Genomic DNA, 17,017 nt, shown 5'->3' with positions numbered 1-17,017 from the left:
TAACTTGTACTATTCATACACATTTGATATTAAAAATTCACAGGCCAACCTCAATATGCCTTCAATGCCCCAATAAAGTGACATGTACCATACATTCAAATTTAGTATTACCATAAACATGATGTAAGGCGAAATAAAGTGCCATGTGCTGTTCGTAAGAAATCATTATTAAATGCGGATAGGTCAAGATCACTATTCCTTCAGAGCCCCAATAAAGTGACACACCCAGTCAATCAAAGGCTATTATTATCATGAATATGATATAAAGGAGAATAAAGTGGCATGTGCAGTTCATAAAAAGTTATTATTATAGTGCATAGGCCAAGGTCAATATACCTTCAAAGCCCCAATAAAGTGACACATGCGGGACATGTGCAGTTCATATGCAGATTGATGTGCAACAGAGCGTGAGCAAAGGCTGGCCTTCCTATTTCAACCTTTGTGCCAGTCCTATGTACTAAACTCCTACTACATATAAGCTGTTTCTAAATTGACAAATTTTATTTCATTTTAAGGCACACCATATTAGAGATTTAGATGTCCTTAAAGCTCGTCGGTGTACCTTTACACAATTGCCTTAAGTGCCATATGCCAATGCATCAGTCATAACTCAATCCATTTGTATTCCCACACAAAGATTCATCAGATTAAAACACAATCTCCTATCAACGCAATGCCATAACCGTAACAAAGTGGCCTGTTCTATTATATCAATCATGGCTCAATTAATTAATACCATTACTCGAAGGGTCCTCAGGTCACGATATATACAATTCCCTGGGAATGTTAGTCCAAAGACTGGCTGAAGTGCACGTTTTGTGACCTTTTTGGCTGTAACTTCAGAAGTGTAGTTTATTAAGAGCAGTAACCTTAACCCTTTGTGGGTAGGTGTTTGAAGTAGCCTGTCCCTTCCCAATTAGGAGTAAGTATTCCAGATTTCCCAGCCACTTTCCCTTGTCCCTCCCACAGTTCCTACCATATGTGCAGTGATCTCTGCACGAAAAAGAAAAGCAGAAGGCTCTCCATGTATATTTGTGATTTGCTTTTGCAGCACTTTAAAAGCATTAATGTATCTACGACAAAATGCAAGGAACACAGACTCCTCTGGTAGCACTGCCTATACCTGGCATCCTGCCACCTCTGTAAAAAACAATCATACTGGTTGTAGGATAAAAGTGGAGTTAATGTCCCTCAACTGGAGTAGCTCCCTCAGTGTGTGTGTCCCTGGTGTAGGAGGACTTGGTGTCAAATGTTGGAAGAGAGGGGTGTCAAGATTGGATGAATAGTTTAAGTGTATGCATTAGAAATGCCTATCTACAATAGTTCCATAGATTTCACCTCGATTTTCTAGACAATACTCCCTAGACATTATCTAATGCTTTAATAGAAATACTCTTATGCACGCACCATGCATTAGACAATATAGACCATACCATCTGATCGAGAAGTTACATCCTAAGAGCATACACATGCCATTTAGATAACAACCCTTGTACCAGAGGATACCTTATACACTACCACTGCTCTCCCAGAAAATACCATATAGATCATCCGTTCTAGACTACACTTGCTCCAGTAGAAGACACTTCTTACTACACATCTTTGGCACCAGATGGTTCATCCTTACCACATCTCCTCTACTGAACTCCACTTAATGTATGAGAAGATGTTTCTTGGCCATACCTCATCTGATAACATATGACTGCTAGAACACACATCCAGCAGTTGAAGATACCGCCTAGCCACACGTCTTGTAAAGGAAGATACGACTAAATCACATATTGAAGAGAATAATAAACCTCCTAAGACCACACCTCTTTTGGTCGACGACATTCCCTTTCCAGCACATTTTATTAGACCAGTGGCTATTAACCTGTAGTCCATTGACCCCCGGGGTTCCGAAACACCTACTTAGAGGATACGCACATTTTTATAAAATGAAATATTATTAGTAGATTAATAAAGTACATATATATAAAAAAAGCAAAATTTAATGTTCTGTAAATGTGAAGGGTTTTGAAATTGGATGCTCAAAACTAAGATGGTATCCTTATCTTGATTCATGAGAGCAGCACAAGTACAGCAAACTGATCTTAGAATGAATGATTGGTGATCTCAGTAGAAGCAGCACTGGAATATGCCGACAAAAAGACTATGCTTTAGAAGCAAATAAGACAAAGTGATATGTTAGAGTCTAGCAGATCGCTTTGTCTTTTAGAAATAAAGCGACATTTTGAAAAGACCCAACCTTCCAAATAAAAGTTTGATTTTAAATGTTTTTTATTGGTGAGCTAAATACAATACTTGATCATTTGTGTATCGGTATATGCTTGTGAGGTTCAAGTTGTAGAAATTGCTCAGGCAGCATGCCCAACTTCCAGCAGTGATACCCTGGTTTCCACACAAGTTGTAGGAAGTTGTCTCTGTATGTGCTATTTCAAAGTAAGGAATAGCATGCACAGAGTCCAAGGGTTCCCCTTAGAGGTAAAATAGTGGTAAAAATAGATAATACTAATGCTCTATTTTGTGGTAGTGTGGTCGAGCAGTAGGCTTATCCAAGGAGTAGTGTTAAGCATTTGTTGTACATACACATAGACAATAAATGAGGTACACACACTCAGAGACAAATCCAGCCAATAGGTTTTTATATAGAAAAATATCTTTTCTTAGTTTATTTTAAGAACCACAGGTTCAAATTCTACATGTAATATCTCATTCGAAAGGTATTGCAGGTAAGTACTTTAGGAACTTCAAATCATCAAAATTGCATGTATACTTTTCAAGTTATTGACAAATAGCTGTTTTAAAAGTGGACACAGTGCAATTTTCACAGTTCCTGGGGGAGGTAAGTTTTTGTTAGTTTTACCAGGTAAGTAGGACACTTACAGGGTTCAGTTCTTGGTCCAAGGTAGCCCACCGTTGGGGGTTCAGAGCAACCCCAAAGTCACCACACCAGCAGCTCAGGGCCGGTCAGGTGCAGAGTTCCGAGGGGTGCCCAAAACACATAGGCTAGAATGGAGAGAAGGGGGGTGCCCCGGTTCCGGTCTGCTTGCAGGTAAGTACCCGCGTCTTCGGAGGGCAGACCAGGGGGGTTTTGTAGGGCACCGGGGGGGACACAAGTCCACACAGAAATTTCACCCTCAGCAGCGCGGGGGCGGCCGGGTGCAGTGTAGAAACAAGCGTCAGGTTTTCAATGTTAGTCTATGAGAGATCTCGGGATCTCTTCAGCGCTGCAGGCAGGCAAGGGGGGGATTCCTCGGGGAAACCTCCACTTGGGCAAGGGAGAGGGACTCCTGGGGGTCACTTCTCCAGTGAAAGTCCGGTCCTTCAGGTCCTGGGGGCTGCGGGTGCAGGGTCTCTCCCAGGCGTGGGGACTTTAGGTTCAAAGAGTCGCGGTCAGGGGAAGCCTCGGGATTCCCTCTGCAGGCGGCGCTGTGGGGGCTCAGGGGGGACAGGTTTTGGTACTCACAGTATCAGAGTAGTCCTGGGGTCCCTCCTGAGGTGTTGGATCGCCACCAGCCGAGTCGGGGTCGCCGGGTGCAGTGTTGCAAGTCTCACGCTTCTTGCGGGGAGCTTGCAGGGTTCTTTAAAGTTGCTGGAAACAAAGTTGCAGCTTTTCTTGGAGCAGGTCCGCTGTCCTCGGGAGTTTCTTGTCTTTTCGAAGCAGGGGCAGTCCTCAGAGGATGTCGAGGTCGCTGGTCCCTTTGGAAGGCGTCGCTGGAGCAGGATCTTTGGAAGGCAGGAGACAGGCCGGTGAGTTTCTGGAGCCAAGGCAGTTGTCGTCTTCTGGTCTTCCGCTGCAGGGGTTTTCAGCTGGGCAGTCCTTCTTCTTGTAGTTGCAGGAATCTAATTTTCTAGGGTTCAGGGTAGCCCTTAAATACTAAATTTAAGGGCGTGTTTAGGTCTGGGGGGTTAGTAGCCAATGGCTACTAGCCCGGAGGGTGGGTACACCCTCTTTGTGCCTCCTCCCAAGGGGAGGGGGTCACAATCCTAACCCTATTGGGGGAATCCTCCATCTGCAAGATGGAGGATTTCTAAAAGTTAGAGTCACCTCAGCTCAGGACACCTTAGGGGCTGTCCTGACTGGCCAGTGACTCCTCCTTGTTATTCTCATTATTTTCTCCGGCCTTGCCGCCAAAAGTGGGGCCTGGCCGGAGGGGGCGGGCAACTCCACTAGCTGGAGTGTCCTGCTGGGTTGGCACAAAGGAGGTGAGCCTTTGAGGCTCACCGCCAGGTGTGACAATTCCTGCCTGGGAGAGGTGTTAGCATCTCCACCCAGTGCAGGCTTTGTTACTGGCCTCAGAGTGACAAAGGCACTCTCCCCATGGGGCCAGCAACATGTCTCGGTTTGTGGCAGGCTGCTAAAACTAGTCAGCCTACACAGATAGTCGGTTAAGTTTCAGGGGGCACCTCTAAGGTGCCCTCTGTGGTGTATTTTACAATAAAATGTACACTGGCATCAGTGTGCATTTATTGTGCTGAGAAGTTTGATACCAAACTTCCCAGTTTTCAGTGTAGCCATTATGGTGCTGTGGAGTTCGTGTTTGACAGACTCCCAGACCATATACTCTTATGGCTACCCTGCACTTACAATGTCTAAGGTTTTATTTAGACACTGTAGGGGTACCATGCTCATGCACTGGTACCCTCACCTATGGTATAGTGCACCCTGCCTTAGGGCTGTAAGGCCTGCTAGAGGGGTGTCTTACCTATACTGCATAGGCAGTGAGAGGCTGGCATGGCACCCTGAGGGGAGTGCCATGTCGACTTACTCGTTTTGTCCTCACTAGCACACACAAGCTGGCAAGCAGTGTGTCTGTGCTGAGTGAGAGGTCTCCAGGGTGGCATAAGACATGCTGCAGCCCTTAGAGACCTTCCTTGGCATCAGGGCCCTTGGTACTAGAAGTACCAGTTACAAGGGACTTATCTGGATGCCAGGGTCTGCCAATTGTGGATACAAAAGTACAGGTTAGGGAAAGAACACTGGTGCTGGGGCCTGGTTAGCAGGCCTCAGCACACTTTCAATTGTAAACATAGCATCAGCAAAGGCAAAAAGTCAGGGGGCAACCATGCCAAGGAGGCATTTCCTTACACAACCCCCCCCCAAACGAAAGAGGATGAGACTAACCTTTCCCAAGAGAGTCTTCATTTTCTAAGTGGAAGAACCTGGAAAGGCCATCTGCATTGGCATGGGCAGTCCCAGGTCTGTGTTCCACTATAAAGTCCATTCCCTGTAGGGAGATGGACCACCTCAACAGTTTAGGATTTTCACCTTTCATTTGCATCAGCCATTTGAGAGGTCTGTGGTCAGTTTGAACTAGGAAGTGAGTCCCAAAGAGGTATGGTCTCAGCTTCTTCAGGGACCAAACCACAGCAAAGGCCTCCCTCTCAATGGCACTCCAACGCTGCTCCCTGGGGAGTAACCTCCTGCTAATGAAAGCAACAGGCTGGTCAAGGCCATCATCATTTGTTTGGGACAAAACTGCCCCTATCCCATGTTCAGAGGCATCAGTCTGCACAATGAACTGCTTAGAATAATCTGGAGCTTTTAGAACTGGTGCTGAGCACATTGCCTGTTTCAGGGTGTCAAAGGCCTGTTGGCATTCCACAGTCCAGTTTACTTTCTTGGGCATTTTCTTGGAGGTGAGTTCAGTGAGGGCTGTCACAATGGATCCATATCCCTTCACAAACCTCCTGTAATACCCAGTCAAGCCAAGGAATGCCCTGACTTGAGTCTGGGTTTTTGGAGCTACCCAGTCCAGAATAGTCTGGATCTTGGGTTGGAGTGGCTGAACTTGGCCTCCACCTACAAGGTGTCCCAAGTAAACCACAGTTCCCTGCCCTATCTGGCATTTGGATGCCTTGATAGAGAGGCCTGCAGATTGCAGAGCCTTCAAAACCTTCCTCAGGTGGACCAGGTGATCCTGCCAGGTGGAGCTAAAGACAGCAATATCATCAAGATAAGCTGTGCTAAAGGACTCCAAGCCAGCAAGGACTTGATTCACCAACCTTTGGAAGGTGGCAGGGGCATTCTTTAAACCAAAGGGCATAACAGTAAACTGATAATGCCCATCAGGTGTGGAGAATGCTGTCTTTTCTTTTGCTCCAGGTGCCATTTTTATTTGCCAGTACCCTGCTGTCAAGTCAAAGGTACTTAGAAATTTGGCAGCACCTAATTTATCAATGAGCTCATCAGCTCTTGGAATTGGATGGGCATCTGTCTTGGTGACAGAATTGAGCCCTCTGTAGTCCACACAAAACCTCATCTCTTTCTTTCCATCTTTGGTGTGAGGTTTGGGGACTAAGACCACTGGGCTAGCCCAGGGGCTGTCAGAGCGCTCAATTACTCCCAATTCCAGCATCTTGTGGACTTCCACCTTGATGCTTTCCTTAACATGGTCAGACTGTCTAAAGATTTTGTTCTTGACAGGCATGCTGTCTCCTGTGTCCACATCATGGGTACACAGGTGTGTCTGACCAGGGGTTAAGGAGAAGAGTTCAGGAAACTGTTGTAGGACTCTCCTACAATCAGCTTGCTGTTGGCCAGAGAGGGTGTCTGAGTAGATCACTCCATCTACTGTACCATCTTTTGGGTCTGATGACAGAAGATCAGGGAGAGGTTCACTCTCTGCCTCCTGATCCTCATCTGTTACCATCAACAGATTGACATCAGCCCTGTCGTGGAAGAGCTTAAGGCGGTTTACATGGATCACCCTCTTGGGGCTCCTGCTTGTGCCCAGGTCCACCAAGTAGGTGACCTGACTCTTCCTCTCTAGTACTGGGTAAGGGCCACTCCATTTGTCCTGGAGTGCCCTGGGAGCCACAGGCTCCAGAACCCAGACTTTCTGCCCTGGTTGGAACTCAACCAGTGCGGCCTTTTGGTCATACCAAAACTTCTGGAGCTGTTGGCTGGCCTCAAGGTTTTTGGTTGCCTTTTCCATGTACTCTGCCATTCTAGAGCGAAGGCCAAGTACATAGTCCACTATGTCCTGTTTAGGCTCATGGAGAGGTCTCTCCCAGCCTTCTTTAACAAGGGCAAGTGGTCCCCTTACAGGATGACCAAACAGAAGTTCAAAGGGGGAGAATCCTACTCCCTTCTGTGGCACCTCTCTGTAAGCGAAAAGCAGGCATGGCAAGAGGACATCCCATCTCCTTTTGAGTTTTTCTGGGAGCCCCATGATCATGCCCTTTAATGTCTTGTTGAATCTCTCAACTAAGCCATTAGTTTGTGGATGGTATGGTGTAGTGAATTTGTAAGTCACCCCACACTCATTCCACATGTGCTTTAGGTATGCTGACATGAAGTTGGTACCTCTGTCAGACACCACCTCCTTAGGGAAACCCACTCTGGTAAAGATACCAATGAGGGCCTTGGCTACTGCAGGGGCAGTAGTCGACCTAAGGGGAATAGCTTCAGGATACCTGGTAGCATGATCCACTACTACCAGGATATACATATTTCCTGAGGCTGTGGGAGGTTCTAGTGGACCAACTATGTCCACACCCACTCTTTCAAAGGGAACCCCCACCACTGGAAGTGGAATGAGGGGGGCCTTTGGATGCCCACCTGTCTTACCACTGGCTTGACAGGTGGGGCAGGAGAGGCAAAACTCCTTAACCATGTTGGACATATTGGGCCAGTAGAAGTGGTTGACTAACCTCTCCCACGTCTTGGTTTGTCCCAAATGTCCAGCAAGGGGAATGTCATGGGCCAATGTTAGGATGAACTTCCTGAACAGCTGAGGCACTACCACTCTCCTAGTGGCACCAGGTTTGGGGTCTCTGGCCTCAGTGTACAGGAGTCCATCTTCCCAATAGACCCTATGCGTTCCATTTTTCTTGCCTTTGGACTCTTCAGCAGCTTGCTGCCTAAGGCCTTCAAGAGAGGGACAGGTTTCTTGTCCCTTACACAGCTCCTCCCTTGAGGGTCCCCCTGGGCCTAAGAGCTCAACCTGATAAGGTTCAAGCTCCAAAGGCTCAGTTCCCTCAGAGGGCAGAACTTCTTCCTGAGAAGAGAGGTTCCCTTTCTTTTGCTGTGTTGCAGTTGGTTTCCCAACTGACTTTCCTGTTCTCTTGGTAGGCTGGGCCATTCTTCCAGACTCCAGCTCTACTTGTTCACCCTGTGCCTTGCATTGTGCTCTTGTTTTCACACACACCAGTTCAGGGATACCCAGCATTGCTGCATGGGTTTTTAGTTCTACCTCAGCCCATGCTGAGGACTCCAGGTCATTTCCAAGCAGACAGTCCACTGGGATATTTGAGGAGACCACCACCTGTTTCAGGCCATTGACCCCTCCCCATTCTAAAGTAACCATTGCCATGGGATGTACTTTTCTCTGATTGTCAGCGTTGGTGACTGTGTAAGTTTTTCCAGTCAGGTATTGGCCAGGGGAAACCAGTTTCTCTGTCACCATGGTGACACTGGCACCTGTATCCCTCAGGCCCTCTATTCTAGTCCCATTAATTAAGAGTTGCTGTCTGTATTTTTGCATGTTAGGCGGCCAGACAGCTAGTGTGGCTAAATCCACCCCACCCTCAGAAACTAGAGTAGCTTCAGTGTGGACCCTGATTTGCTCTGGGCACACTGTTGATCCCACTTGGAGACTAGCCATACCAGTGTTACCTGGATGGGAGTTTGGAGTGGAACCTTTCTTGGGACAGGCCTTGTCTCCAGTTTGGTGTCCATGCTGTTTACAGCTATGACACCAGGCCTTTTTGGGATCAAAGTTTTTACCCTTGTACCCATTGTTTTGTGAAGAGGCTCTGGGCCCACCCTCCTGTGCAGGTTTTTGGGGGCCTGTAGAAGACTCTTTACTATTTTTAGTTTTGGTTGTCTCATCACCCTTCCCCTGGGGAGTCTTTGTGACCCCTTTCTTTTGGTCACCCCCTGTTGAAGTCTTGGACACCCTTGTCTTGACCCAATGGTCCGCCTTCTTTCCCAATTCTTGGGGAGAAATTGGTCCTAGGTCTACCAGATGCTGATGCAGTTTATCATTGAAACAATTACTTAACAGGTGTTCTTTCACAAATAAATTGTACAGCCCATCATAATTACTTACACCACTGCCTTGAATCCAACCATCTAGTGTTTTCACTGAGTAGTCAACAAAGTCAACCCAGGTCTGGCTCGAGGATTTTTGAGCCCCCCTGAACCTAATCCTGTACTCCTCAGTGGAGAATCCAAAGCCCTCAATCAGGGTACCCTTCATGAGGTCATAAGATTCTGCATCTTGTCCAGAGAGTGTGAGGAGTCTATCCCTACACTTTCCTGTGAACATTTCCCAAAGGAGAGCACCCCAGTGAGATCTGTTCACTTTTCTGGTTACACAAGCCCTCTCAAAAGCTGTGAACCATTTGGTGATGTCATCACCATCTTCATATTTAGTTACAATCCCTTTAGGGATTTTCAACATGTCAGGAGAATCTCTGACCCTATTTATGTTGCTGCCACCATTGATGGGTCCTAGGCCCATCTCTTGTCTTTCCCTCTCTATGGCTAGGATCTGTCTTTCCAAAGCCAATCTTTTGGCCATCCTGGCTAACTGGATGTCCTCTTCACTGGGGCTATCCTCAGTGATTTCAGAGGTGTTGGTCTCTCCTGTGAGGGAACCAGCATCTCTGACTATTATTTTTGGAGTCAGGGTTTGAGGGACCCTGTTCTCCCTAGATAGGACTGGTAGGGGGGAATTGTCCTCCAAGTCACTATCCTCTTCCTCTGAGTTGCCACCCTCAGAGGGGTTGGCCTTTTCAAACTCTGCCAAAAGCTCCTGGAGCTGTATTTTGGTAGGTTTGGGGCCCATTGTTATTTTCTTTATTTTACAGAGTGACCTTAGCTCCCTCATCTTAAGATGGAGGTAAGGTGTGGTGTCGAGTTCCACCACAGTCACATCTGTGCTAGACATTTTGCTTCTAAAAGTTGGAATACTTTTTAAGAATCTACAACTGGTTCTAGAATCTAATTCAAACTTTTACTAACTTTTAAACTCTAAAAGAAATGCTAAACAGGATCTAACACAAGGCCCTAGCAGGTCTTTTAAGAATTTAGAAAACTTTTAAAATTGCAAAAATCAATTTCTAATGACAATTTTGGAATTTGTCGTGTGATCAGATATTGGCTGAGTAGTCCAGCAAATGCAAAGTCTTGTACCCCACCGCTGATCCACCAATGTAGGAAGTTGTCTCTGTATGTGCTATTTCAAAGTAAGGAATAGCATGCACAGAGTCCAAGGGTTCCCCTTAGAGGTAAAATAGTGGTAAAAATAGATAATACTAATGCTCTATTTTGTGGTAGTGTGGTCGAGCAGTAGGCTTATCCAAGGAGTAGTGTTAAGCATTTGTTGTACATACACATAGACAATAAATGAGGTACACACACTCAGAGACAAATCCAGCCAATAGGTTTTTATATAGAAAAATATCTTTTCTTAGTTTATTTTAAGAACCACAGGTTCAAATTCTACATGTAATATCTCATTCGAAAGGTATTGCAGGTAAGTACTTTAGGAACTTCAAATCATCAAAATTGCATGTATACTTTTCAAGTTATTGACAAATAGCTGTTTTAAAAGTGGACACAGTGCAATTTTCACAGTTCCTGGGGGAGGTAAGTTTTTGTTAGTTTTACCAGGTAAGTAGGACACTTACAGGGTTCAGTTCTTGGTCCAAGGTAGCCCACCGTTGGGGGTTCAGAGCAACCCCAAAGTCACCACACCAGCAGCTCAGGGCCGGTCAGGTGCAGAGTTCCGAGGGGTGCCCAAAACACATAGGCTAGAATGGAGAGAAGGGGGGTGCCCCGGTTCCGGTCTGCTTGCAGGTAAGTACCCGCGTCTTCGGAGGGCAGACCAGGGGGGTTTTGTAGGGCACCGGGGGGGACACAAGTCCACACAGAAATTTCACCCTCAGCAGCGCGGGGGCGGCCGGGTGCAGTGTAGAAACAAGCGTCGGGTTTTCAATGTTAGTCTATGAGAGATCTCGGGATCTCTTCAGCGCTGCAGGCAGGCAAGGGGGGGATTCCTCGGGGAAACCTCCACTTGGGCAAGGGAGAGGGACTCCTGGGGGTCACTTCTCCAGTGAAAGTCCGGTCCTTCAGGTCCTGGGGGCTGCGGGTGCAGGGTCTCTCCCAGGCGTCGGGACTTTAGGTTCAAAGAGTCGCGGTCAGGGGAAGCCTCGGGATTCCCTCTGCAGGCGGCGCTGTGGGGGCTCAGGGGGGACAGGTTTTGGTACTCACAGTATCAGAGTAGTCCTGGGGTCCCTCCTGAGGTGTTGGATCGCCACCAGCCGAGTCGGGGTCGCCGGGTGCAGTGTTGCAAGTCTCACGCTTCTTGCGGGGAGCTTGCAGGGTTCTTTAAAGTTGCTGGAAACAAAGTTGCAGCTTTTCTTGGAGCAGGTCCGCTGTCCTCGGGAGTTTCTTGTCTTTTCGAAGCAGGGGCAGTCCTCAGAGGATGTCGAGGTCGCTGGTCCCTTTGGAAGGCGTCGCTGGAGCAGGATCTTTGGAAGGCAGGAGACAGGCCGGTGAGTTTCTGGAGCCAAGGCAGTTGTCGTCTTCTGGTCTTCCGCTGCAGGGGTTTTCAGCTGGGCAGTCCTTCTTCTTGTAGTTGCAGGAATCTAATTTTCTAGGGTTCAGGGTAGCCCTTAAATACTAAATTTAAGGGCGTGTTTAGGTCTGGGGGGTTAGTAGCCAATGGCTACTAGCCCGGAGGGTGGGTACACCCTCTTTGTGCCTCCTCCCAAGGGGAGGGGGTCACAATCCTAACCCTATTGGGGGAATCCTCCATCTGCAAGATGGAGGATTTCTAAAAGTTAGAGTCACCTCAGCTCAGGACACCTTAGGGGCTGTCCTGACTGGCCAGTGACTCCTCCTTGTTATTCTCATTATTTTCTCCGGCCTTGCCGCCAAAAGTGGGGCCTGGCCGGAGGGGGCGGGCAACTCCACTAGCTGGAGTGTCCTGCTGGGTTGGCACAAAGGAGGTGAGCCTTTGAGGCTCACCGCCAGGTGTGACAATTCCTGCCTGGGAGAGGTGTTAGCATCTCCACCCAGTGCAGGCTTTGTTACTGGCCTCAGAGTGACAAAGGCACTCTCCCCATGGGGCCAGCAACATGTCTCGGTTTGTGGCAGGCTGCTAAAACTAGTCAGCCTACACAGATAGTCGGTTAAGTTTCAGGGGGCACCTCTAAGGTGCCCTCTGTGGTGTATTTTACAATAAAATGTACACTGGCATCAGTGTGCATTTATTGTGCTGAGAAGTTTGATACCAAACTTCCCAGTTTTCAGTGTAGCCATTATGGTGCTGTGGAGTTCGTGTTTGACAGACTCCCAGACCATATACTCTTATGGCTACCCTGCACTTACAATGTCTAAGGTTTTATTTAGACACTGTAGGGGTACCATGCTCATGCACTGGTACCCTCACCTATGGTATAGTGCACCCTGCCTTAGGGCTGTAAGGCCTGCTAGAGGGGTGTCTTACCTATACTGCATAGGCAGTGAGAGGCTGGCATGGCACCCTGAGGGGAGTGCCATGTCGACTTACTCGTTTTGTCCTCACTAGCACACACAAGCTGGCAAGCAGTGTGTCTGTGCTGAGTGAGAGGTCTCCAGGGTGGCATAAGACATGCTGCAGCCCTTAGAGACCTTCCTTGGCATCAGGGCCCTTGGTACTAGAAGTACCAGTTACAAGGGACTTATCTGGATGCCAGGGTCTGCCAATTGTGGATACAAAAGTACAGGTTAGGGAAAGAACACTGGTGCTGGGGCCTGGTTAGCAGGCCTCAGCACACTTTCAATTGTAAACATAGCATCAGCAAAGGCAAAAAGTCAGGGGGCAACCATGCCAAGGAGGCATTTCCTTACACAAGTCAAAAGGTTAAGAATCAGTACCCAAAAAAACAACAACTTGTGTATGTGAAAATACCTTTTGTACCACACTTACTGCTCTACAAGTTTTGTATAGATCATACCTGTAGTATTAGTCTAGAGTTTCTAGTAGTCTCTTCTTGTGCTTGAAGATATTTTCACTTTACACCCACAGCACTAGAGAATGCCTCCCAGACCACCCCACCTGACTATAATACTCCTTCTAAAGTAGTTCTTCTGCACTAGAAGGTACATCGTAGCCCAATATACCATGAATTAGAAGATACCATACAGACCATAAATGCATTTCAAGATACCTCTGGTACTAGCACACACCACCTTAAAATGAACTTTGGCTTTGAGAACAGGCTGGCCACCTTTTGAACACTATAGTGGGATTACTACAGAGTCAATCAACCAAAAGACATGTTTCTACTGTCTCTGCTCCAGAACTAATGACCTTTGAGCAACAGCTTGTTAAAGTAGCTTGAGATTTCTCATAAAGTTTGTCTGTCATTGTTGATGGTAAAATGTAATACAAGTGATTTGAGACCTTCCCAAAAGGCTTTAGCATTATACATTCCATAAAGATTCACATCTAACATACATTTATAGCACTCTATATCACTAACTTTTATTCTTCTTCTTCCCTGCAGATAATTGCGCCCCCGGAGAGAAAGTACTCTGTATGGATCGGAGGATCTATCCTAGCCTCCCTCTCCACCTTCCAGCAGATGTGGATCAGTAAACCAGAGTACGATGAGGCGGGCCCCTCCATTGTGCACAGGAAGTGCTTCTAAGACCCACGACCCACTAACCACTACCCAACACTACATCTTGGATTGACTTCTCTTTGCCTGTAACCTTACAAACATTAAACTTGCAAAATAACATACTGCATAGCTCCTGTTGTCTCTCTCAAGTTGCATGCCCTTCTTCACAGCTGTGTTCTAGGCCTCCATGTACATGACTGATTAATGCTGCACCCAAAACTACACTGAGTCAAATTACACAAAATGTTCCAGCAAATTGGATTTCAGCAGGTATAGTATGGTACCATGTGTCATCTTTACAGATACATAAATATATTTAGAAAGCAACTGCTGAAAAAGTGTGGCCAGTGATGATTTAGATATGCTACAGTCATAAGGCCCAGTACACCTATGTTTATTTAGCAACAAACCACAACCCAAAGCAGACACAAGCGAGGTAAGAGGCTACTCAAATGTGACAGGACTGCACAAGCAAAACAGTGCTATGCCAAGGAGTAGGACATTACAAAAGTACCCTAAACGGTAGGCTAATAAAGAAACTGTTCTGACCTCCCCTAAATTCACCACCCACTTTGGTCTGTACTCGTACATGCTTGCCCCCTTGTTAGCGAGATTAGTGTCTACTTAACTCATCCATCAGCTCCTCAATAACCATCCCAGACCTAAGTCTGCCTTTCCTTCCTGGATATGCTCTTACAGTTTTCTATTTCCTGGATCTACCATTCATCATTCACTTCCTGAACCTGCTAGAATGACATCTATCCCCTTGATCAAAGGATGTGGCTTTCAATCTCCTGCACAAATGGGCCCTCTTTCACTTCTTAGATCCACTAGTTTGACATCTCATCTGCTTAATGTACTGGGATAAATTTGTTTCATTCAGCTAACTGTACCATATTCCATATCCTGGACTTCCCAGGACTGCTTCACTCCCTGGACCTTCCATCTTCTTTTTAACAAATACCGGCTTGCAAGCTGGCTATATTTGAACCAAGCTGGCACACCTGTACTGTCCCTGGCTGAAGCAAACCAAATTAGCAATACACTTCTCTATGCTCAGAAAAGGCCTGTCTGAAGGAGTTTCCTGTCCCATCATATGTGGTGGAGCCACCTTCCCAGCGTCTATTCCCATATGGCATGCATTTCTCCGAGAACTATGGATGTACACTGCCTCCTTAAAATAAATACCTTCTGCTATGTACTGGCCTGTGTCAACTACACTGTTATCCCCTTCACTTAAAACTGCCTCAAACCCATCTTTATCTCTGGCTACAGAGAGCTTTAACAGTCTGTTGCGAGAGTTAATTTCATTATTTCTTTTAAAGCAAATAAAAAACGTTTAAAGACAGTGGGCTTATGGTCAGCCATCAGCTTTTGCATAGGTTTCCTGGTTTACCACTGCTTGGATAGTCTGACCATTAAGCCCACAATATTTAGTAGATGTTTACATTCTTCATTGAGTTCCCATTAAGGATTAAATTATGGGGCCTTAAGTGGTGCTCGCAACTGTTATCAAACATTCCCAACTTCCCTCTCTTGATGCTGCTGACTGCTTCTGAGGAGACGCATGGTAAGAGAGGACACAACTAGCTCCTTTTCTTTCAAATCAATCAACCGACAGCTGTGTTAATTCATTCTCTTTGCATTTAGAAAATGACAGAGGGTGGTATCATTAACTAACCAGAAGTTCTCCCTCCCAATCCCAACTGTTGCCCTCGTGTCGGTCACTCCTACAGTTTCTGAACATTACATCTAGTATACGCAACCCATTCCTATCTAATAAAAGGCTGCATAACCATAATTTCTTCTTGCTTCCTCTCCTCTGTCTAATCTGCTTGTGCTTTTCCTTAACTGCACCCAACAGAAGAGAACAGAAAGAAACTTACATCCACCACCTGAAATAACCCCCTCTAATCCAGCGCTGATCTGACTTGAAACTTTGTGATGAAATGCCTAACATGCCATCTTACCTTTCTCTTGACCATCCTTCCCCTTACCAGCCAAACCGCTCAGATCCTCTGGTCTGTTTCCCCTACAAGGCTCCAGCTGCTAGCTCCTGCACTACAGTCACTGAAATAATCCTGTTTCACTACCTGCTTCTCCCCCCACATTAAAATGTTCCACAAACCCTTAATATGCTCTTTATCCATCTTACCCAACAGTTGACCGATGGTACTTGCAAGGCTCATAAACCTGCTGGCTCCTTCTCAAGGCTCTAATAAGCCACCAGCTTTCCCTTGATGAAAGAACTGGATCTTCTGCAATCAGGCAGTTCTCACAGTGGACACCCGGTTATCATATCCTTGCCATATCGTCATAAACAAATTACATTTCTACCAACACTGTTGATGTAGCAAATCAATAGAATAACCTATGTGCCATCCTCCATAACTATACACATTGCAGCAAAGTCTCATAGTCAAGATTTACTTAAAGAGGGAGGTAGGGAGTAGAAACTCAGACACACCATGAGAGAGCAAGTAAAACAAAATTAACTCAATGTTCATTCACTGCTCATCTTCAAAGAACAATAGGATATTTTGGCAGAGAACTAATATGCTACATCCCCAAATTTGTTTATAGAGTTTACACGCTGGGAGCTAAATTTCAATAACCAGTGTTTTATACTACTGTGTTGCAATCAAATTGCTCTGGAGGGCTTCTGGAGTTTACAATAGTGTTAACCAACAAAGTCTCAATGGGAAAGATGTGTCAAGCACAAAGCATACTGTGTTCAAACCTTATTATAGTATGTCTAGCACTGGGTTTCAGCGGTTTCTAGCTTTAACACTGAGGCCCTCATTATGACTTTGGTGGGTTGCAGAGGCCGCCTGTCAAAGTCCTGCATCGGGATCACCGCATATGCGGCCATCCCTCCACAGTACCTATTACAAGTGTCCTGCTGGGCCAGCTGGCAGAAACAGCATTTCCACCCGCTGGTCCAGCGGGAAACACACCACAACATTGATGCCACCTCGTAATACAGCTGGCAGCAATATTGCTGTGCGTCTGGTGAGACCGCACCCGTCGCGCTTTGCACTGCCCCCGGTACCCCCTTTCCGCCAGCCTTTGCATGGCAGTGGGACTGCCATGCAAAGGTTGGCAGAGACACATGTCATAATCCAGAGGGCAGCGCTGCTTGCAGTGCTGCCCTGGCGGATTGAGACCGCAGGCCGTCGGCTGGCAGCAACATGGAGGTCGGACCGTAGCGGCTCCACCACGGTCAGAATATGGCAGTCGGACTGCCCCTGTCAGCGGCAGTCCCAGCACCATCGCGAGTCTGGCGGTCCATGGACCACCAGAGTCGTAATGAAGCTAAAAATCTCCCAGTAAGCATAAATTCCAGCAATTGAATTTTCAGTTTAAAATGGCAAAATTTACCAGATCCTTT

The 17,017-nt window shown here is 46.6% G+C and overlaps 1 protein-coding gene across 1 annotated transcript in view; it reads left to right on the top strand.

Moving 5' to 3' along the window:
• LOC138265976 (actin, gamma-enteric smooth muscle-like) overlaps nucleotides 1-13,748 on the top strand; it is a 44,340-nt gene extending 30,592 nt beyond the window's left edge. The window contains exon 9 of the mRNA XM_069214212.1: nucleotides 13,510-13,748. Coding sequence (XP_069070313.1) covers nucleotides 13,510-13,653 — 144 coding nt within the window. The 3' untranslated portion in view covers nucleotides 13,654-13,748. The remainder of the gene's footprint in view (nucleotides 1-13,509) is intronic.
• Nucleotides 13,749-17,017: the final 3,269 nt, after the last annotated feature.

Source organism: Pleurodeles waltl, chromosome 11 (genome assembly GCF_031143425.1).
Source record: "Pleurodeles waltl isolate 20211129_DDA chromosome 11, aPleWal1.hap1.20221129, whole genome shotgun sequence".
In the NCBI taxonomy this organism is placed as follows: Eukaryota; Metazoa; Chordata; class Amphibia; order Caudata; family Salamandridae; genus Pleurodeles; species Pleurodeles waltl.
Note: the sequence above shows the minus strand (reverse complement) of the source record. Positions and strands in the feature narration are given on the sequence as shown.